Raw genomic sequence first — 24,670 nt, forward strand, 5'->3', positions numbered from 1 at the left:
GTTTCCCATACTTTTTTTCCAATGTTTTCACTTCCCTACAGCGACAATACTTCTACCTCTTGGTTTATGTCATAACAATTGTTATTTAAAATTTTTGTTAGGGTTGCAGGATCCTGAATTGGATACTTCTTAAATTTAATAAAAATATTCTGGCACAAGTGTCCAACCTTAAAAAAAAGGAAGTCATATTGAGCTTTGGAAAATAATTCATAATTAATTAATAAAAATAGTGCATATTTAATTTTCTCCACCACCAAATTCCCCCGTCCCCCCGGCTACTTTTTCATGCCACCCGGCTGGAAAAAAATTTCTGGGGAGAACACTGTTCTTGTTTGGATTGAACAACATTTTGTGTCTGACTGAGTGGGTGTGTGTATATATGAATACAAATGTGCCCTGTGATGGACTAGTTCCCTGTTCAGCCCACCTTTGGTTCCCAGTGCTGCCGATGTAGACCCCAGCTCACAATATTGATTCTGAACTGACACAGTGGGTAAAAAAATGAATGCACGGATGGATGCTTACATAAAGACCTCACCCACAAACCTTTTCTTTTTCCTCAGCAAAGTCTTGATCAGATTGATGAAGTAGCTGCCCTTATTGCTGCCACTATCCATGATGTGGACCACCCTGGACGGACAAACTCCTTTCTGTGCAATGCTGGCAGTGAGCTGGCTATCCTCTATAATGACACTGCAGTGTTAGAAAGCCATCATGCAGCTCTAGCCTTCCAGCTTACTACAAGAGATGACAAGTGTAATATTTTTAAAAACATGGAAAGGTAAGTTGATCTAATTAAGGTTAAGAGATGAAAATCTTCATGAATTAGAATTATACTGAAACCTATCTGGGTTCCCCAGGGTCATATGGCCTTTTTTATTGTGGGATAATTCTCCAACATCCTAAAGACTTGTCGTCTGTCAATTGGTGATTTGGAGTTGGTGCCATGTGAGTGGACCCTACGGTAGATAGGAGCTTCATCTTTGATGAGTTCCTGCTTTGCACCCAATGCTGCCAGCAAAGGCTGTAGCCCCCTATGACTCTGAATTAGATTCAGTAGTAGTATACGAACATTATGGCATGTTACTCTGATTTCAGAAAAGAAATGTATGGGCTGATTGCAGTCATAGTTTGACATAATAAAGAAACTTGCAGGTGTATTTGCATATATCTGTGGTGTTGGAGGAAACTGCTACAAATACCATAGACAGTGAAAACCATGAATAAGGAAGTTCTAGACAGAATTAAAAGTGGCGTGTCCCTGAAAGGCAAGATAGCCTAGGAAAGGCTGACATACTTTGGTCACGTAATGAGAGCCAATTGACAAGAATAGTCACTGATGCCAGGGATGGTCAGTGGGAGCTGGGAAAAGAAGACGGCAACGAATACAGTGGCACAACATTGTCAAGTGAGACACTCATATGTACATGAAGCACATGAAGAAGCTAGCAGGGACCAAAAGGCATGGAGACAACTTGCCCATAGAGTCCAAAAAAAAAAAATCATAACAATAAAGGTACAGTATAGTGATCATGTGTTGACTAATACAGTAAACAAAGTACAATACATTGGAATTAACTTTAATTTCACAGTTTGACTGGTGCATCTGGAGGTGGTCAGACATGGTCCTGCTGGTCTGCAATGGATTACAGCTGCTGTATTTGTAAACCTTCCTTAGCGGTTTGTAAATTTAAGCAAATTGAATAGATGTTAGCATGTGGTATAGAGGGGTCCATGACAATACGCGTTTTTTAAATAAGTAAACAGATAGCGTGTTTAGGTGGAATGGCATAGTAGCACGGCTTAGCAGCTCTGGGATAATGGGCTGTCCAAGCATTCATGTGTGGACGTGAATGGTGGTCAGCTAATTCATTAGTTTTCTGAAGTCCACTATCAGAGTACCTCGCCCACCAATCTATATTTAAAAGGACACTGAGCAGAGAATTGAAAAGAACATGAACAAGCAAGGTAAGAGAAAAGAGATGGAGGTTAACATAGAAATTGAAAGTAAAAGGAAGGGTGGGCAGACAGTGCAGTGTGGTGCAGCTGGTGCTGGTGCAGTGTAAAAGAGAAGGCAGGTGGTGAGGGATGTACCCAAAAGTTGTGTATGGACAACACTGGAGGGGTGGAGGTCGCTTGCGCTGAACGCCTCATGGAGCAGGAGTGACCAATATGCTCAGAGCAGGCTTCCACAGATGCAGGGGGAATGGCAGCAGGAGTAGGAGCAGGGCTTGCAGGGTCTCTGCCTCCTCGTGCTAAGGAGACTAATAATAGTAAGCAGGGGAGACTTAATTTTAAGAGGGAAGCATTATTATTGATTGAACTTTTTAACCTCTGCACATAACCTGTTTTATTGGATTACTTATATTTAGTTGATACATTTTTTCTTAGTTATAGTAATTAAAGAATTGAAAGCTGACCACATACCATGGATAATCTCCATTAGATTCTCGATAACCAGTAACTTGTTCTGCATTAATATTACCCCTTTAAGGCACCATTTAAATAAATGTATTTGCTGTCACTGTTTGTTGAAAATATTGAATTGGATCAAAAGATGTTGAAAAAGAAAAGTGTCTTTGTCCACTTAAATATATTTGGCAGTTGCCTAACTCTAAACCACTGGAGGCAGAATAAGGCAAATGGCACAAGAATGTCATTTGACTTAAACAACTTGTGGATTTAGCCAACGTAAATAACATTTTTATGTGATCATGTGAAGTCGTATTGTAATATACTTTCACTAAGTTCTCATTCTGTTATCTTTTACATGCTGTAACTGACTTTGATCACAGAAGGCTCACAAAGGGCCCTTTCTTAGCTGAAGACAGCCTGATCAAGTGAACTGGAAGAGGATTGTCAACAGATTTGTTTTTTTCTTTTGTTCTGCAGGAATGAATATCGAACACTCAGGCAAGCCATTATCGACATGGTTTTGGCAACTGAAATGACAAAGCACTTTGAGCATGTCAACAAGTTTGTAAACAGCATTAACAAGCCTTTGGCAGCACTGGAGGAAAGTGGGGTAAGTCGGACTCTAACTAGGGCAAGAATTTAATTTAGATGGAAGGGCATTTTGATGTAAACATTATAATATTCATGCATTGACCAGAAATGTGGTGAAATGGGGGGGGGGGGCATAAAAATATTGAGAACGGGTGCTACCACACAGAAGCGACCCCAAGTTATTTGAATCAATTCACATCGTAGTTTGAGTTGGAGTGTGTTTATATACGTATTAGCATTCTGTTTGAAATCATACAGAAATATATTTTTTAATAGAAATTGACACTGTTACATTGATTTTAATGGCTATTACTTGTTGAAATTATTGATTTATAATTTATAAGTCCCATTTTCAGCAGCCATTACTCCATTGATCTAGCGGTAAACTCCTTTAGCTCATTGTTAACTAATACTGTTTAAATGCCGACTGGTTATTAGAGAACTCAGTCTTTTCCGGGCGTCCACCATCCAATGCCTGTGTTCTTTTGCCAATTTTACCTTATTCCTTTTAGCATTGAAACTCTGCTTCTAAAGCCAGCATCCTGGAGTCATCTTTTCATGGTTGCATTGTACAGTAGAATTTGGCGTGTACTTAAGGAAATGGCTGAAAAAGGACAAAAGACTGATATCTTTCTTGAGAAGCTGTTTCGCTTTGACAATTTTTTAACCACCATTTCCTTGCTTTTGTAAACAGGTTTCAACTCTCCTAATGGTTTTTCTAATAACCAAACCACATTTAAATATAATTAAAGATGAGCTAAGAGAGTTTTCCATTAGCACACTGAATGAATGGTTGCTGAAAATAGGGCTTAGTAGTCATAAGTGAATACAAGTTGCACATCCCAGAACCAGAAGAATTTCATATATTTTCTTATTTTGGAATATTTGCATATACATAATGAGATATCTTGAGGATGGGATACAAGTCTAAAGACAAAATTAGTTTCATGCACAACTCCCCAACCTCTCCTCTCCTTATACACGTAACTTGAAGGTTAATTTTATACAATATTTTTTTAAATAATTTTGTGCATGTAACAAAGTTTGTGCACAGCAGCATCAGCAGAATACCTGTATCAGCTGTTAAAAAACAGCAACAACGACGGTAGGCTTTCAGTCTGCACTTACAATGCCACTAGGCATATTTGTTAGATCATCCTGTTTAGCCTAATAAAGTTATACTTTTAAACTAAACAGTGTACCATCACAGCCAGTTAAAAGAAGATGAAGAGAACTGCCCGTTAAGTGAGTTGCTAAAGAAGAACCACAGTAGTTACACCCGAAACATTAAATGTGCCTAATGACACTGACGCAACTCCAGAACCACAGATGAGGCTTCACAGCACCCAACATCTCACCACAGGTCTGAATATATAGACCACAATGCTTCTTTAAACACTACTTGTGCTGTTATGCCATGTAGTGATGCAATAGTCAAAATTACAGCATGATAAATTATTAAGCATCATGTACTGAGCAGCTGAATTGATAACAGAAATTTCGCCATTCCGTTCTATCGCAGTGTCAAGTCTTTTGTCCAGATTCTTTTTCACTCTCCCGGTCTTTAACATTTAAAGACCACAGACTGGAGAAATATGGGAGCCGTTTTTTTTAGAAACAACCCTTGTGGTGGTGGATTTTGCCATTTTTCACTACAAACTTTTTAGCAAGTTGTTCTCCGGCGTTTATTCTCATTCAAGAATCACATATGGCCCTGTGAGACTAGTTGGAAGAAACAGGAGTGCCTGCACGGCCCTGGTGAAAGCAAGTAAACTATTCATACGTCTGTCCACCAATTTTTTCACGGATTATTTTATTGAGTCAAGTAAAATTACTCATAAGACCAGGTGTACCTATCCTAGTTAGTTGAGACACATGTTGAAATGGTTTACTGGTCTAAAAGTCTTATAGAGAAAGGGGAATTATTTCAATTCAAAGGATACACAATTAGACATAAAGTGAAATTAAAAATGGTAATTTCCAAAAGAATACACTTATTTGACTTTACAGCTTTATAATTGCTGGACTTTGTGTTCCCAAGGTGTCTGACTGTCATTTTTGTTTAATCAGTTAAATCGTTTGCAGAACTGATGGTCTGTCTTAAACTATTCCATAGAGTGAGGTGTCATCTCTGTTGCTAGAGATTTACAGACCACCACAAGGTTTCACAATTGACCGTGGAATGCAAGCAAAGCAGTTTTAAATCAACTACTGTACAACACCTTATCTTTTTTTAATGGAAAGAAAATAACTGAGACTTGCCAAGAGTTCATTTTTAATATTTTATTCGATGCATACACCAGCAAGTTAAGAATTTCTGCTTTAAATGACATCTGATTTTATTTAATTTTTTTTTTAATTAGAAATGATGCTGCAGGTGCCGGGATTCTTTGCGAATATTCTATCTAGTAGTGAAGAGCTAAAATGGTGGGGTTAGAGTGATGAGTGATGAGATAGAGTCAGCTAGGTGCATGACCCTCATAGCTAAAGCTGATTGGTCCACTTCTTGAGGGCTCTCATTTTACCTTTTACAGGGGAATGGAGAGGCAGATTCCGTCAAAAGCATATTGACCTCTCCAGAAAACCGCATTCTTGTCAAACGCATGCTGATCAAGTGTGCTGACATCTCCAATCCCTGCAGACCACTAGAATTGTGTATTGAGTGGGCAGGACGCATTTCCGAAGAGTATTTTGCACAGGTAACAAAACATTGTCTTCATTTTTTATAATCAATTGTAAATAATTGACATGCCTTTTCATAACATGTAAACTATTTAAAGTTTTATTTTGCCTTCTTTCTGCAAAACTGTTGGTTCACACATTAACAACATCAGTTTCAGTTTTTTTGTAATGAAATTATTTGTTGAGGAGACATGCTGTATATTTGGAAGTACAGAGTGAGCCTGCTGGAGCTGCAAGTGCCACAGTGCAGTTACCTCACCACTGCAGTGGACTGACTTCAAATTCCTGCCTGCTTACTGTGCAGAATTCCCAAGTCCTCAGTTTTCTTACTATGCCTTCAAAATGTATGTGTTTGGTCAACTGCATACATGGATACATTTCCTCAATCTCCTTAACTAAATTCATGGTCACGCGGGCCCAACATCTACACTTACAGTAATTGGTACAAGGCCGGAAACGAGCAGACAGCAAACACCCATACAAGAGGCAGTTCATAGTCACCAGTCCAGCTGCCATGCATCTGTCTGAGAACGTGGGTGGAAAACCCAAGCAGACATGGGAAACCGTATATCACAACACCGATAACTGCAGCACTAACCTCTACACCATCGTGCTGGCCATTTGGGAAGCATGCAGGAGTCTCTCCCACTGTGTTAATAATGGTCGGATAGCATCTGACCAAGACCCTGTAATGGAATAAGCAGATTTGGAAAATGAATAAATAAATTAAACTGAAAGCAGATGTGCTTCAGGTGTGACATTAACAAAAAAGTAATTGCTAAAAATTGAAAATCACTTCTCTATTGTCTGATGTCTTATTTTTTAAATCCATCTTATTAATGTCCATTTTTTATATAGGTTATTGATTTAGATTTTCTTTACAATCATCCATCCTTACTTCCAGTGTATTTTTTAATAAATAAAATAGTATGTTTCTTAACAATTATGTTTCTTTTATAGACCGATGAAGAGAAAAGACAAGGTCTCCCTGTGGTAATGCCTGTTTTTGACAGAAACACGTGTAGCATTCCCAAATCACAGATCTCCTTCATTGATTATTTTATAACAGATATGTTTGATGCTTGGGATGGTAAGTAGTTGTCGTATTTCTTTGTGATTGCTAATTCACTGACTCTGCCTTTCTTTTTGATGTTCAAGTGGGATAACAGGCTCTTCTTTAGAAATGTCAACTTTCAGCTTTTTACAAGGCAAGCATTTTCTCTTATTTCCCTGCAATGAAATTTGAAACAGTGCAGTCCGTCTTCAGACAGTTTATCATACAAGAGATTGTGAATTGAGTTAAAACAATGTGACTGGCACAATTGTTTGTCTCTAACCTAAAGGTTCAGGTCACTTAATTATTTAGTTAAGTGATTTAAGTAACTACATTTCTCTAGCCTGACAGTCTGTTTTATTTGATATTTTTTCCCTCTGATCCTGAGTTATACTGTTATATTTGTATTGTTCTTTGTGTATGTTATTCTAAATACATAGGAAACTTACTAAATTATGCTGCAGCATTCAAATCTAGGGTCACGGAGGAACAGAGCTCATCCTGGTAGTGCCATGCACTAGGCAGGCATCACTCCACTGCAGAGCCCACTACACTCCCAACCGCAGTCTGATACTCGCTCTCACACAAGGCCAGTTTGGAATTGCAAAGTAACCTAATCAGCTCCCCTGGGTGCTGTCATGCTTATACTTTATATTAGATTTTACTTTTTTTTGCTTATTCAATTTATATTTCTTGGACTCAACTATATGAAAGAAAAAAAATAGTGTGAGAGAAATTTGGCATATACAGTGGATTCATGATGATTTCAGACCCTTTTACTTTCTGCATACTGTGTTTTCAAACTTAATTTTAAGTGGATAAATTTAACATTTTGGCCCATAAATCTACAATCGGTAACCCATAATGACAAAGCAATCTAACGTTCAAAAAGGATGAAAATTTATTTAAAAAAAAAATCAAAAAGTGATACAAGTACTCTGACCCTCTGCTGTGGCAGTCTGCATTGTGCTCAGGTGCATTCCGTTTGCTTGATTTCTCCTTGAGATGTCTCTAGAAGTTGACTGGAATCCACCAGTGGCCGAATTAATTGATTGGACATTCTTCAGAAAGGCACCCATGTACTGTACCTGAGTATAGAAGGTCCCACAATTCACAGTACATGTAAGGACAAAACCAAGCCACAAAGTCCAAAGAATGCTCTGTAGACCTTCACAATCAAATCGCACCGAGCAGTAGATCAGGGCAAAGAAATTAAGACCATTTGTGAAACTGAGTTTTCCCAGGAGCACAATGGACACAGTAATTGTGAAATGGAAGATGTCTGGAACCACCAGGTCTCTTCCTAGTGCTGGCTGTCTGGCCAAACCGAGTAACCAGGCAAGACGTTCCGTGGTCAAGGAGGTGACAAAGAACCCACTGGTCACTGTAGAAAAGCTTCAGAAGTCCTCTACTGTGACCACCTCAGCAACACTCATTCATCAGATGGAAGCCTCTCTTGAATAAAAGGGCCTATGACAGCAGCTTGCAGTTTGCCAAACAGCATTTAAAAAAACTGAGGGTGCATGAAGAGAAAGACCTCTAGTCTGATGAAACAAAAAATTAACTCTTTGGGAAGGCTTGCAATCACGATCTCTGGTGAAGACCAATCACTACTCATCACCTGCCTAATACACTACCATCCCTATGGTGAAGCATGGTGGTGGCAGCATCATGCCATGGGGGTGCAGGGACAGGAAGGCTGATCAGAACTAGGGTAAGGATTAATGCAGCTACTGTATAGAGAGGTCCTTGAAGAAAAGCTGCTCTAGAGGGTATGTAATCTCAGACTGGGGCGACAGTTCACCTTTCATCATGTCAATGATCCAAAGAACACAGCCAAGACAACACTGGAATGTCTTTGAGTGGCCCAGCCAAAGCTCAGACGTAAACCCACAGAACATGTGTGGAGAGACCTGAAGGTGGCAGCTTCCCATACAATCTAACAGAGCTGAGAGGATGTGACAGAAAGAATGGGGTCATCTGCCCAAATGTGGGTATGCAAAGCTGGTAGAGTCTGACCAAGAAGACTCAAAGCAGTAATGGCTGGCAAAGTACTGAATTAAGGATTTGAATACTTATAGGAAGAAGAGATTGCAGGGTTTTTTGTTTTTTTTTTTAATAAATTTGCACATCTTTTTGAATACATGTTTTCACTTGGTCATTATGGGTTATTGCGTGTAGACTGATGGGCAAAAAGGTTAAATGTATTCATTTACAAATAAATCTGAAGAACAATAAAATATATCATAAGTGAAGGGGTCCAAGTACTTTCTGAATCCGCTGTAACTTTGAGAGGAAGAGATGTAAAAGTTCTGGCTGATCTATCAGGACTAGGAGGGTAATTTCTGGTGACATAGAAAGAGACATCACTTTATGAGAGGCGGTTTATCTAAGAGTGCCTGGACTTGTCTTTAATTGGGATTTCTGTGCTTGCTGACTTAAGGTCTACTGTAAATTTGGCAGCTCAAAAAATGACACAGACCTGATATTTCCCATTGGGATTAATAAAGTATCTATCTATCTATCTATTTGCTTTTCCTATAGAGCATTCTAAAACTCTCAGTTCTAATGTTGAAATTCAAATAATGGTATATCTTAACAGGACAGGAGGAAAAAAAAAAAAAAACACATCGGATTGGTGAAACCAAGCAGTACTGAAGGATTTGGAGGGTCTGAGAGACCATAAAGTGCTTGAAAGGGTTCAGCAAAAACACAACAGACTTTCATCAGAAAGTACTTTCCACAGTATGCTCTTGGCTTTTAAGTTGACGTTTCTTGGCCACTAATGACACCCCTTCAAAAAATACAACACTGAGTCACTATGTAAATAATACTGTACTGTATAAACAGCGTAGCAGATGTCTGAAAGCAATTTGAAACATTTTGTTGTAGACGCATCTTTTCAGGGCTGCTTCCATGTTATTAATTTTCCTAGGAATTTATGATATTTATTGTCTCATTTCAGCTACTGGATCTTCTCATAAAACAGCTTTGCTTAAAGTAAACAACATTTAACAAAGATTGCTATAATAACTCAGGAATGCTCAGGTGGCTGATCTCTGTTGCAGAGTCCAAAAAAACTTAACTATAAGTAATTGAGACTCCCAGTACTTTCGGTCTTTTACCTATATGTTGACTTTAAATTTATATTTAATTTAAAGATGATTTACTTTTCTGTCATTGTATGCCACACTTCAATGTAATGTAAAAGACTGTTGATGGATGGCAAACACTAGCGTTACGGTTTTAGCATTTCATTGTCCCATTTGCTTTCTGGAGCATGGTTAAGATTTCACGTGAGCCTTTCTGGTGTGGAGGAATATTTCAAAAACAATTAAATAAATACATGTATGAAAAAAGTATTGTGAATTGTGACAATAAACAAATAAAAACACAATGATGTCCCAATACCAAATACCAAAATATCTGAGCATAAATAGTTAACCGTATCAGAAAATATCTTTTTTTTTCGCTATTTTCTTTTTGTCATGTCTGTTTCTAACCCTCTTAATCCAGACCATGGTCATGTGGCATGGTGCCTATCCCAGTGTGCATGGCAGATTCCCCCACCCCAGGGACAATTCAAGTTTTCTATCTATAAGTGCATAAGGCAGGAACAAACCCTGGGCAGGGTACCAGTCCGTCGCAGGGAAAAGACACACAAACACAGACACACCAAACCCACATTAGGGGCAATTTAGTGTTGCCAGTTTACCCAAACTGCATGTCTTTGGACAGTAGGAGGAAACCCATGCAGACTTAAGGAGAAGATGCAAACTCCAAACAGGGAGGACCTGGGATGCAAACTCAGATCTCCCTACAGCAAAAGAAAAAGTGAAAACTGTCATTTTCACCCTTCAAAGTTGACAGGTTGGGCTCTCTAGCAAGAACTACATTTTAAATTCACAGCACAGAGTTAATTTAGAACAACTCCTTAATCTTTTGGATACTCAAAAATGTTGTCCAAAGTTTTGCTGCCTGAAAATTTTCTCATGACGATGTCAGACAGCTTTTAACTGAACAGAAATATTATTTCACATTGACTATGTCTTGTAGGAATTTGGAGAAACATAAAACTAACTATTTTTGATAGTGTGTTTATTCGTTTAAATGATGCTGATGCTTTGCATTCATTCAATTGAGCTAAAAAGGATTTGCTGCTGATTTTTGTTTGTACTTCCCATTTATGCCCCTGGTAGGGCCACCCAAGGCAAACTGGTCCTAGGTGAGGGATGAGACAAAGAGCGGTTAAACAAACCTCCTATGAAGAAAAACAATTTTGGATGGCGTTTTCCCTTGCCCGGACGCGGGTCACCGGGGCCCCACTCTGGAGCCAGGCCTGGAGGTGGGGCTCGATGGCGAGCGCCTGGTGGCCGGGCCTGCACCCATGGGGCTCGGCCGGGCACAGCCCGAAGAGGCAACGTGGGTCCCCCTTCCCATGGGCTCACCACCTATGGGAGGGGCCAAGGAGGTCGGGTGCAGTTTGAGTTGGGTGGTGGCCGAAGGCAGGGACCTTGGCGGTCCGATCCTCGGCTACAGAAACTGGCTCTTGGGACGTGGAATGTCACCTCTCTGAAGGGGAAGGAGCCTGAGCTAGTGCGCGAAGTTGAGAGGTTCCGGCTAGATATAGTCGGGCTCACCTCGACGCACAGCTTGGACTCTGGAACCAATCTCCTTGAGAGGGGCTGGACTCTGTACCACTCTGGAGTTGCCCCCGGTGAGAGGCGCCGAGCAGGTGTGGGTATACTTATTGCCCCCCAACTTGGAGCCTGTACATTGGGGTTTACCCCGGTGGACGAGAGGGTAGCCTCCCTTCGCCTTCGGGTGGGGGGACGGGTCCTAACTGTTGTTTGTGCGTATGCACCGAACAGCAGTTCAGAGTACCCACCCTTTTTGGAGTCCCTGGAGGGGGTGCTAGAGGGCATACCTTCTGGGGACTCCCTCGTTCTGCTGGGAGACTTCAATGCTCACGTGGGCAATGACAGTGAGACCTGGAAGGGCGTGATTGGGAGGAATGGCCCCCCCAATCTGAACCCGAGCGGTGTTTTGTTATTGGACTTCTGTGCTCGTCACGGATTGTCCATAACGAACACCATGTTCAAGCATAGGGGTGTTCATATGTGCACTTGGCACCAGGACACCCTAGGCCTCAGTTCGATGATCGACTTTGTGGTCGTGTCGTCGGACTTGCGGCCACATGTCTTGGACACTCGGGTGAAGAGAGGGGCGGAGCTGTCAACTGATCACCACCTGGTGGTGAGTTGGCTTCGATGGTGGGGGAGGATGCCGGTCAGGCGTGGTAGGCCCAAACATGTTGTGAGGGTCTGCTGGGAATGTCTGGCAGAGCCCCCTGTCAGAAGTAGCTTCAACTCCCACCTCTGGCAGAACTTCGACCACATCCCGAGGGAGGTGGGGGACATTGAGTCCGAATGGGCCATGTTCCGTGCCTCTATTGTTGAGGCAGCTGACCGGAGCTGTGGCCGTAAGGTGGTCGGTGCCTGTCGTGGCGGCAATCCCCAAACCCGTTGGTGGACACCGGCGGTGAAGGATGCCGTCAAGCTGAAGAAGGAGTCCTACAGGACCCTTTTGTCCTGTGGGACCCCGGATGCAGCTGATAGGTACCGGCAGGCCAAGCGGAATGCGGCTTTGGTGGTTGCTGAGGCAAAAACTCGGGCGTGGGAGGAGTTTGGGGAGGCCATGGAGAACGACTTTCGGACGGCTTCGAGGAGATTCTGGTCCACCATCCGGCGTCTCAGGAAGGGGAAGCAGTGCAGTGTCAACACTGTATATGGTGGGGATGGTGCGCTGCTGACCTCGACTCGGGACGTTGTGGGTCGGTGGGGGGAATACTTCGAAGACCTCCTCAATCCCATTAACATGCCTTCCAATGAGGAAGCAGAGCCTGGGGACTCAGAGGTGGGCTTCCCCATCTCTGGGACTGAGGTCACCGAGGTGGTCAAAAAACTCCTTGGTGGCAGGGCCCCGGGGGTGGATGAGATACGCCCAGAGTTCCTCAAGGCTCTGGATGTTGTAGGACTGTCTTGGCTGACACGCCTCTGCAACATCGCATGGACATCAGGGACAGTGCCTCTGGATTGGCAGACCGGGGTGGTGGTCCCCCTCTTTAAGAAGGGGGATCGGAGGGTGTGTTCCAACTACAGAGGGATCACACTCCTCAGCCTCCCTGGAAAAGTCTATTCAGGGGTCCTGGAGAGGAGGGTCCGTCGGATAGTCAAGCCTCGGATTCAGGAGGAACAGTGTGGTTTTCGTCCTGGTCGCGGAACAGTGGACCAGCTCTATACCCTTAGCAGGGTCCTGGAGGGTGCATGGGAGTTTGCCCAACCAGTCTACATGTGTTTTGTGGACTTGGAAAAGGCATTCGACCGTGTCCCTCGGGGAATCCTGTGGGGGGTACTCCGAGAGTATGGGGTACCGGCCCCCCTGATAAGGGCTGTTCAGTCCCTGTACGATCGGTGCCAGAGCTTGGTCCGCATTGCCGGCAGTAAGTCGAACCCATTTCCAGTGAGAGTTGGACTCCGCCAGGGCTGCCCTTTGTCACCGATTCTGTTCATAACTTTTATGGACAGAATTTCTAGGCGCAGCCAGGGCGTTGAGAGGGTCCGGTTTGGTGGGCTCAGGATTGGGTCACTGCTTTTTGCAGATGATGTTGTCCTGTTTGCTTCTTCAGGCCGTGATCTTCAGCTCTCTCTGGATCGGTTCGCAGCCGAGTGTGAAGCGGCTGGGATGAGAATCAGCACCTCCAAATCCGAGACCATGGTCCTCAGCCGGAAAAGGGTGGAGTGCCCTCTCAGGGTTGGTAGCGAGATCCTGCCCCAAGTGGAGGAGTTCAAGTATCTCGGGGTCTTGTTCACGAGTGAGGGAAGAATGGAGCGTGAGATCGACAGGCGGATCGGTGCGGCATCCGCAGTAATGCGGGCTCTGCATCGGTCTGTCGTGGTGAAAAAGGAGCTGAGCCGCAAGGCGAAGCTCTCAATTTACCAGTCGATCTATGTTCCTACCCTCACCTATGGTCATGAGCTATGGGTAGTGACCGAAAGAACGAGATCGCGAATACAAGCGGCTGAAATGAGTTTCCTCCGCAGGGTGTCTGGGCTTTCCCTTAAAGATAGGGTGAAAAGCTCAGTCATCCGGGAGGGGCTCAGAGTAGAGCCGCTGCTCCTCCGCATCGAGAGGAGTCAGATGAGGTGGCTCGGGCATCTGATCAGGATGCCTCCTGGACGCCTCCCTGGTGAGGTGTTCCGGGCACGTCTAACCGGGAGGAGGCCCCGGGGAAGACCCAGGACACGCTGGAGGGACTATGTCTCTCGACTGGCCTGGGAACGCCTTGGGATTCTCCCGGAAGAGCTAGAAGAAGTGGCCGGGGAGAGGGAAGTCTGGGCATCTCTGCTCAAGCTGCTGCCCCCGCGACCCGACCTCGGATAAGCGGGAGACAATGGATGGATGGACTTCCCATCTGATGCCTCTTGTTTAAGTTGGCCGGCATTGATGGATTCCACTTACTCCAATTCTGTTTTTCTATCATTATGGTGCCCTGGTGAAACCTTTCTTCATGTTCATCACTGACTGCACTAAGATTAGAAGGTACTGTCGCAGACATCGCACTCCATTATTCTGTGTGCTTGTTGCCAATTAGGTGGATGTCGTTTTTTGTTCTGTAGTTGCCAAGAAAATTCTGAGCAACATCCTTAAATGCCTTCTATGTGATTTTGTGTGGCCCTGCTATCAGATCTTTAAGCTACTTTGTCTGATTTATGGACCAGCAAAAATGTTTTCCTTAATCATATCATTAGTTATTCACAGAAACTTTGATCTCAGATCTCAAAACCCTTCACTTTCCTTGTTTATTGATTTCAGGAAATTTTTCGTCAGTCCAAGTTTTAAATGAAGAGGAGTCAAAAATATCTTTCTTGTGTTGACAAGTGGTTGAAATGCCACACTTTCTACCCCAGAGCAGCCAGTCCTTTATTGTAATGAGACTCTTAAGCACAGCTGCCCTGTTCACAGTACTTGGTATATCTGAGCTGCATTTTATAGTAGCAGTGCCACTATGTTTAAAGATCAGCACCGATGTTCCAGCTATAGTTGTGATACTCTATGTGTATACTCAGGCGCCGCCGAGAGAGGCAGCCTTTTCAGCAGCTCCGTGTACGACTTTATTTTTCTACCTTTTATTTTTCTCTTTATTATTTTTTATTGATCACTCCTATCACTTTCTTTTATGTGGATTTGTTCCGTGGACACTTTTACTATGTGGACATGGATTTTTACCCGCCGAGACTCATCTATTCAAGTAGTCAACTTCAAGCGCTGAGAACAAATGCCAGTGTCAGTGTGGTTCCCTATTTACCCGACAAGGTAAGGCGGCGGTATCGTGGCAGCAGAGCCGGCACTAAGCTAAAAATGAAGTGGCTTGCAAGAAAGTGGCGTTTTAAGCCTTCTGTGATCCTGGGAAATGTGAACTCAATCTCAAATAAGATCGACGAACTGGCTGTGCTGGTGAAAAATGTTAGAACCTACAGAGAATGCAGTTTGTTGTGCTTTTGCGAAACATGGCTAACTACCACCATCCCAGATGCTAACGTGGAGCTACCCGGGTTTAGCACAGTTAGAGCGGACAGAGACGCAAGTACCTGCAGGAAGCACAAAGGAGGAGGTCTAGCTCTCTATGTCAATACAAAGTGGTGTAACTCTGGACATTTTTTGTGAATTTCCCCTTGGGATTAATAAAGTATCTATCTATCTTATAATGAGAGAGGAAATCACAAAAGTACACAATTGCAATAAACCAGTAAGCAATAGGAAAATGTAAAGGTGATTTTTGCAAGCAGGAGACCAAAATCCATCAGCTAAACCAAAAAGTGCTCAGAAGCAACATCTTCATTGTCTAGTGTCTATTCTAGTCTAGTTACAAGAGAAGCTCTGGAGTACTTTGATAGAATCCACTTTGACTAAAAGTAAAGACTCCACATGATAGTGACTGGACCCACAATTCAAACTCTGGACCCTGAATCCATACGGCAGCAAGGTGTGACCCTGACTACCACAGATTTACAAGAAGTCCAAATGTAACGCAAAGAATGGTACTGTCATTTCTCAGAGGCCAACATACAGCGATTTAAAAAAAAAAAAATAACAACACACTAAACTGATCTGTGCCTGTAAGAGGCCTCTAATTAGTCCTCAATTCAGAAAACTCCCTGTAGGATAACAAGTGAGAATACCAAGTATGTTTTGCAAGTCTTTTTGAAGCTGCACATCTGGTATGACCAACAGAATTCAAATTCCAGTAAATTTATAGAATTGCTGTTGGTAACTGTGCTGGAAACTGTCATCACTAAGGTAAACAATACCCTCAAATATCCATCCATCCATCCATTTTCCAACCCGCTGAATCCGAACACAAGGTCACGAGGGTCTGCTGGAGCCAATCCCAGCCAACACAGGGCACAAGGCAGGAACCAATCCGGGGCAGGGTGCCAACCCACCGCTGCCCTCAAATATCCGGATCTTTAAATCCTATCATCCATTTTGCTAACCTGCTTTTTTATCTACAAAGTGACAATGATGGTGGCATGAAGTGTAATGAAGACTGAAGGCTGGATATGGACCATGCCATTTTACAATTGCCAACTAGCATGACCTGATCACATTTGGGTATCTGGAGAACCCAAACCCACCAGTTCATTAGTTGTTGGACCTCCTCTCAGTAAGCCATCTTGTCATCACCACTGCTGAGACCTATCACCGTTTTGTGCAGCAAACTTAATGACGATGTTATATGCTGTGCCTGGCGTAACAGTCATGAGTCATTTTTGCCACTGCTGCCCTCACCAGATAAAGCAGAATAGCAAATCTGCCTCCAAGTGACAGTGTAATAATCAGAATTCCAGCCCAGATCAGACAACTGCTTTTGTTAATTGTGTTGGAAACAACAGTCACTAAGGCAAAGGATGTCAGGATTTGAAATCTGTGTTGTGTCATTAATCAGAGAAAACCGACAGGTAAGACTACTCTAGGAACTGAATGACCTTGTGTGTTGGGCTTACAAAAATGTCCCAGTGCTGACAGTGACTTTCGTCTGTGGATAGTGACCAGAAGGACAGCCCACTAGCTCAAGACACATCATCTGACCTGGGCACCCTGAACTGATCTGAAAAAGCTTCACTATCTCCTAAGAAGAACAGGTACCTCTCGCTGTGGGAGGAAAGGAAGACCAGCCTTCCCTGCTGAGATTATCAACTTCTATTTCTTCAGTGTGAAAACTGTCTGAAAAATAAATGTATAAATATAAACAAAGAGAATACTAATCGGTATATTGTACTAGGTATAAATTGGTATAAAAACATCCACACATCATCTAATCCGCATGAACACATACTGAACAAGGCCGAGTTCAAAGTTAAAAGCTGTTCCAAAAAAAAAAAAAAAAAAAAAAAAAAAAACAGTTTTGGGGTGCAGTGTTGCTGGCCTAGACGTATCATGGCAGACAATTACAGGAGCCATTGACCGAGTTGCCTCTTTTATAGGAACAATGAACAATAGGACATTAGAATAACTGTGATGAGAACAGGCCATCCAACCCAAAGCATGTCCACCGTATTCATCGAGATTGTCAGAAGAAACATCAAGTCGAGATTTGAAGGTCCCTAAAGACCGACAGTCCACAACACTACTTGGTAGTTTATTCCACGTGTCTATAGTTCTTTGTGTGAAGAAAAATTTAATGTTTATGCAAAATCTGCCTTTTCACAAGTTTCCAACCATGTCCTTATTGTCTTATTGATGTTTTCATTTTAAATTAAGAGCTGGGTCACAATGACCATGTCACCTCTTAATCTCGGTTTGCTTAAATTGAAAGGACGTTCAATTCCTTCAATCTCTCATCACAGCTCATACCACTCAGCACCAGAACCAGCCTAGCTGCTTTCTTCTGGACCTTCTTTAGTGCTAATATGTAATTGTTTTGCAATATGGAGTCCAAAACCAAACACAGAACTGCAGGTAAGGCTTCACTAGTGCACTGTAACGCTTAAGCCATAGCCTCTTTGACTTGTCTTCTACACATCAGAATGCCATATAACCGAATATCCTATTGGCCTTCTTCATCGCTTCTTTTCACTGTCTTGATGTAGACAGTGATGACTCCAAAGTTCTCCTCATAAGATGTACTTTCAATTTTCAGACCTCCCATTGTGCATTCAGATCTAACATGTCTACTTCCTATGTGTAATACTTTAAATTTTACTTATATCGAGTCCCTACTGCCAGAGGCTGCATGCTGTTCATGACGTTCCATAACCATTTAGGTGAGTCTCGAATCTTATTTATTCTTATCAAATCATATATATATATATATATATATATATATATATATATATATATATATATATATATATATATTTATATTATAGCGGTGGCCCCAGTACTGACCCCTGAGGGAAACAGTTTTTAACATCACCTGATTCTAAAAAAGCTCCCCTCACCATTATCCTTTGCTTCTGGAGTCTTAGCCAGTTTTGTACCCACCTATAGACCATGCTCTTAATTCTCACTTCTTTTACCTTTCATGCATTACCTTCTGAAAATCCTGGTAAATAATCCACACTACTAACCGAGAATGGTAAACCGGATGGATGCAGGGACATCCGGCCATGGGCCGTAGCCGCAAAAAGACGTACTGCGCGGGCGCCCCAAGAAATGAGGCGCCGTGAGAGGCGGCCGCGACCACAGAAAAAAGGAGTCAGCACAGAAAAAAGGAGTCAAACGCAGGTGACGCACACAGCGCCGCACGAAACCCATTGCACACGAAACTAGCACACAAAAAAAAAGAAGCCGCTCACGCCCCACAAATCCCCCCCCCCCCCCCCCCCACAAGCAACGGACGGGACACACACAAAGAGGAGGATTCAACAAGCCCCTGGCACACAAAAAGAAAGAAAACGCTCGCGCCCCACCAATCCCACCACCCCCTCCAAGCAACATCCCCCCCCCCAATCAGACACCGGCAAAGCACACAGCGCCGCACGAATCCCATTGCACACGAAACGGGACGCACACAAAGAGGAGGATCCAACAACCTACTACCACACCAAAAAAAAGAATCCGTGACCGCCACACCAAGCCCATTAGAGACGAAACGGGACAGACTACAGACATGGCACACGAAACAACGACGAATCAGACCCACAAACACACTAACATCAATAAGAAGTGACACCCAAAGCCCCATTTCTAAAGGAACCGTCCGTATTAAACATACGTCATCTCAACACCTTCACACTATGCAGCATAGGTGGATCTCCTTACAATAAAGCACTATTAACCGTTCAACTGCAGAAAAGGCTCCATATTAACAGTGAGTGCGATCCTCCTTATTACTTATCCATATTTCTCACGCTGAAGAACAAACAAGTCATGAATACACGCTCACGGGTACAAAACGATACGGCTCGGATAACGGGACCAAACACACGAACCCGCAGGAAAAAACAAAATACACGTCGGCGCATACAACGCGCTTCTGAAACTCCGGGAGAAAAAATGTCTCGGCTCCAAAAACGCAAAGCTCAACTAACCCCGTTACAGAGATGTGCCCAAATGGACAGACACAATGAACGTAGACGCATACAGCGCGCGTCTCAAAGTGCTGCATCGAAACAGGCACGAGTTCAAACCGAAAGACCTCGCGTCTCAGACATACAAAAACGGGAGCGAAGAGACAGCATAAATGAACGCAGACGTCTACAACGCGCATGTGAACTGCCGGAAAACAAGCAAGCAAGGCTCCAAAAACAGAAAGCTCAACTGACCGACATACAAAAACGGACAAGGCTCGATACAAACAATGCACGACGTAGACTGCAATGGACTTTTCGCACAGCACAGGCGAATCGATTACACCTCCAAAATAGCGCGTCCCAAATACTGGACATGCAACAACGCGCCTCTCAAACGCCACAAGCAAAACCTGCCCATCGCGGACATCAACGCCAGACACCTGCTAAACGCTTGCGCCACTTAGCTGAGAACGCATTCAATAATGAGTCCACTATTGAGGAAAATTCATTGGGATTAATGAATGTCATTTGCAATCATTGTCATTCACTTAACTTCCCTGAAGAAACAACTGGCAATACAAGTAATGAATTTACACGTTGTTGTCAAAAGGGTCAGATTAGACTGCCTCCTTTACATTCATATCCTGAATATCTACAGAAGCTTCTAACTAACGATGTACCTGAAAGTAAAAACTTTATGAACTGCATTAGATCCTACAATAGTTCATTTGCTTTTGCATCTACCGGAGTAAATATCAGGCCACCAAAAGGCAATGGCCCATACTGCTTTCGCATATGTGGACAAATACTGCATCGCATTGGAACAGTGCACCCTGAAACAAATCAACAATGCAAATATGACACACAATGTTATTCAAGCAACAGTTCTTACAGGATCACATGCTAACAATACTGTTCTCATTCCTACAGTTGACCTTACGAGTTCTGACCTAGAATTACCTTTTACACTGAAACGCCGACAGTTCCCCATTAAACCTGCATTTGCCATGACCATCAACAAATCACAAGGACAAACCATGGGCAAGGTTGGCATCTACCTCTCTGAACCCGTTTTTGGACATGGACAACTTTATGTTGCCTTCTCACGTGTTCGACGTTCATCTGACGTTAAAGTTATAAATGCTCCATGCCAAGGAAGACTCATTCAAGGACAGGACACCATCTTTACTATTAATGTTGTGTACAAAGAAATATTCCAATAAACCATTACTCTGTGCCAAACACTGTATTGTTTGCTTTCTATATGCATTATCCACACCTGCACACTATTCTATATCTCATTCATACATCTCACTCTTTGTCATGCCCCAACGCCAGGGGTTGGCGAGCGAAGCCCCCTAGTGATATCATAAGCAGCATCTGTCCGATTGTATTCTTTTGTTGCTTCCACACAGAATTTCATCATATTAGTAAAACATGGCCTTCCTCATGTGAACCCACACAGACTGTTCTTGCCCAGTGCTTTTCCTTAACAGTTCCGTCCATTAATTTTCCTAAGATGCACGTTAAGCTTACTATATGGACTACAGTCTCTTGGATCAGCCCAATCACCCTTTTCATACTGTGGAATAATATTTGCTAACATCTAATTTTGTGCTTTGATTTTCTAAAAATATGTGCCAAGGGAAGGGTACCCTGTGTGTGTGTGTGTGTGCGCGTGTTTGTGTACTATGAGGAAGAGCTGTGAATGTGCACCTAGCTTGGCAGGGGCACTACCAAGGTGGGTGACAGCATGCCACTGGTGAAAGGAGTGGTCCTAAACATGCCAGTGGGAGAAAAGGTTTTGCTGTATCATGAAATATCTTTTGCTGTTCAGTTATTTCACTTCAGTTAAAGGTTGGATGCTTGTTAATAATTTGATCGAGAGGATAACCACCACCAAGGGTGCCACAGTATTAGTGGAGGGCACTGTAGCTACATTGTGTGTTTTTAACACACAGAAAAGGAAAAGCTGCTCCAGTTTCTCTTGCAGTAGAACAGGAATGGACATTTTTAAATTTGACTAATTTTTTCACCCAGGTATTCTACATATAAATAATACAAATTGCAACAAAAAGACAAAGCAGAGTAACATATAAAATCAATTTCCATGTCTTATGTTATGATTTTTTTTTCTTTTCTTCTGTAGCATTTGCAGATCTGCCAAATTTGATGCAACACCTGGACAACAACTTCAAGTATTGGAAGGGACTTGACGAGAGAAAGTTACGAAGCTTGCGACCGCCACAGGAATAGCAGGCATGAACAACGTGTTGGTTTGGTTTTGTTTTTTTTTTTTTTTTTTTTTTTTTAAACATAAGGATAGACTGCCATCGGAGCTCTCTCTTGTTCATAACAAGACAGACTACTTTCTGCTAAAACGTCCTCGGTCCGGGTTGAACTGAAGACTTCAGATCAGAATTAAGCAAATGCAATGAATTGTCCAAACTGTGGTTCCTGAAGTATGTGATAAAAGTGAAAGCATTGCTGCTTAGCTCACCTTAACACAGGAAGGCGACTTTTCTAAATATTGGGCAGAAACGTCAAAGAAAGGTGACAAACTGAACACAAAGGCTTGTATTCCGGTGGAGCTGTCAGACGGCCAAGAAATCGGGAAGAAGAAACTGCGCAAACAGTGTTGTGTTGGGACTACTGATGCCTTCTCCAGTATTACCGAAGGCTGTGGCAGCACTGTTGATAAAACGTACATGGACAAAAAAAAAAAAAAACAGATAAGCAAACTAAAAGCCATGCGTCTTTGTTCCGTTCATGTTCACACTTTTTAAGAAGAGCACACGTGTTAACTGTGACCGCGCCACTTTCATTTTAAAGCTCTCTGTTCGGATTTTTTCCCTCATGGAGACGTCCTTTTATCTTTGACTCCCTAGTTCTATTTATCTTAGGGCTGCCCCAGAAGTTGTTTTGGGTAAGCAGAAGGAAGGTCGTTCTATTTAGCAAAGAAAGAATGTTGAGCTTTTCCAAACTTATAGTTAAAACAAAATGTCAACTTTATTTATTTTCTTAGTGTTCAAAAAAAATCACATTTTTTACTGTATTAACTACTGCTGAAACAAAAAGCAAGAGTCAACTATACGATTGATTTCTGAACTTGTATTCACAAGCATACATCTCTTGTAGTTTTTTTATTCTTGAAATGAGACCTTTTGATTTGGATGGGACGGTGCGTGGAAAAATCCCGACCCACTAAACACCCCACAACCGTATCACCAGCCAAGCTCACCCTTTGAGGTGCGGCACATCTGAACCTTCAGGAGGACAAACTAACACGTGAGGCGGGTTTTCAAACTTGAAATATGCTTCTTCTCCCCCAAAAATGTTTTGTACTACGGTAGATGTCCTAATAAAAGACTGCCTTATTTTATACAATATTTATATATGTTATACATCCCAGAGTGTACATGGAAAAGGATATTTGGATTTTTTTTAATCATTTAGGAAAAAGAAGAAAATATTTAACGAAATTGAACATTTTTATAGTTTATGTATTTTCCACTCAAGAGAATAAATAAAGAATCTTAACGCTAGAAGTTTGTAAAAATGTTTAACTAAAAGGTTGGAAGGGCATTCACTCCATATGACTGATACAAAAAAGTAAATAAATAAAAAAATAAAGGTTTATGTATATTTTCAGGGTTTACAAAATATAAAACTAATGTGCTACTGTCTTACTTCAGTATGAATTTGCCAAATCTGCTTGTGTCTGGGTCGGAAGGAATGCTTGTCATTTTTATTTTGAAACTTGCTCTACGTTATCCTAAACAGTGACAGTCTCCTGAAATTTAATTTTTTCCTCTCTTTAGTTCAACCTTTCAGAATGTGCCTTCATCTAAAATAATAATAATAATAATAATAATAATAACAACCAGAATTCAATAAGTTAAAAGATTAAAAAAAAAAAAAAAACTGCTTTGGATAGGACCTCAGCAACAAATTTACTAGGATGTCAGAAGTGCATTAATGGGAACCATTGTGCTACCAGGTCACTGCTGCACAAGACCAACATGGTAGCTTTAGAAATGGCTCTCAGGACGACGAGGATTACAAGCAAACTCAGGGATATGTTTCAAAAAAGGAGAAGGAGTTAAAACGTTCAGACTTTTGAAGTTAGATGGCTACCAGAATGATGAGGAGCAATTTGAGAGAGAGCTTTAAAGACCTCAAGGGCTTAAAAAGGAGATTTGTGTGGTACTTGGAGGGATCATTGGGAACAGATGAAAGATTTAGAAGGGAAAAAACAAACAAGCATACTGTAAGAATGTGTAACGGTGGGATATTTCATCTGGAGTAGCAGCTTTTTTATCATGTAGACAATCTTCTAGGCAGAATCCGAAAGAAACCAGCCAGTTAGGTTTAAAGAATGTGTTTTCATGGACAGAATGCACTTTGTTTTCAAGTTTGTGTTTTTATTCATTCAGTTTGCCTGGGGAATGTGTTTCTGCAGCCACAGATTAAAATTCCAAATTTTCTGTAAAAACTGATCGGTGTGTGTCATCTCTGACTGCAACTTTGGGAGTTTTGTGTTGGGTCTTACGTCACAAACGTCTAAATCCATAAGAGCTGGAGGAGGGTTAACAGTGCAGACACCAGCTCATACCACCACTGGGTCTGTTTACAAGAAACAATTTAAAAATCTTTGTTCAATCCAGGGATAGGCAAAGTCACACCACACTGTAAGAAAGACAGAGCAACACTTAAAGCTCTGTAGAGGAGAGCAACCAAGTGAATCCTGGGACTTGAGGACGTGTCATACTGTGACAGACTCCGAGAATGAAACCTCGATCGATCGACCAACAGACAGTCAGACAGACAGACAGACAGACAGACAGACAGACAGTCAGTCAGTCAGACAGACAGACAGACAGTCAGTCAGTTAGTTTATTAATCCCAAGGGGAAATTCACATACACGGTCTCAAGCAGAGGAGACTCCATGGGGACCTCATTCAGGTCTTCAAAATTGTCAAAGGCAATGATAAACGTACATCCAGCAGAATTGTTTTAACTAAACGGTGAATCACATATGTGAGGAAAACACTAGAAATTAAGGTGAACTGCATTTAGGACTAAGGCCAGGAACCAGTTCTTTACGCAAAAATCTGAAACTAAATCTGAGATAGTAGAGTGGTGTCAGATATGGCAGACAGTTACAAATCTATCATCTCATTCATGCCGATATCCTGACATACTGTCGGAACCCACAGACAGACGAGTGCATAAGTCGATTTCTTAGGTGTGAAACCAAATTACGAGTCACTGATGCTATACCTCACTTCCCTGTACTCATTTTTCACTCACATTTCAGTTTAATTCATCATCTACCTAACCAAGTTC

The 24,670-nt window shown here is 42.2% G+C and overlaps 1 protein-coding gene across 3 annotated transcripts in view; it reads left to right on the top strand.

The window, feature by feature from the left end:
• The window catches only part of pde8a (phosphodiesterase 8A), a 324,022-nt gene extending 300,205 nt beyond the window's left edge, over positions 1-23,817 (top strand). For all 3 annotated transcript variants that reach the window (XM_051920426.1, XM_028823660.2, XM_051920427.1), the window contains 5 exons: positions 564-781; positions 2,893-3,025; positions 5,541-5,705; positions 6,649-6,778; positions 21,470-23,817. In XM_051920426.1, the coding sequence (XP_051776386.1) occupies positions 564-781; positions 2,893-3,025; positions 5,541-5,705; positions 6,649-6,778; positions 21,470-21,576 (753 nt within the window). In that variant the 3' untranslated portion in view covers positions 21,577-23,817. The remainder of the gene's footprint in view (positions 1-563; positions 782-2,892; positions 3,026-5,540; positions 5,706-6,648; positions 6,779-21,469) is intronic.
• The last annotated feature ends 853 nt before the right edge of the window (positions 23,818-24,670 follow it).

This window comes from Erpetoichthys calabaricus, chromosome 17 (genome assembly GCF_900747795.2).
Source record: "Erpetoichthys calabaricus chromosome 17, fErpCal1.3, whole genome shotgun sequence".
In the NCBI taxonomy this organism is placed as follows: Eukaryota; Metazoa; Chordata; class Cladistia; order Polypteriformes; family Polypteridae; genus Erpetoichthys; species Erpetoichthys calabaricus.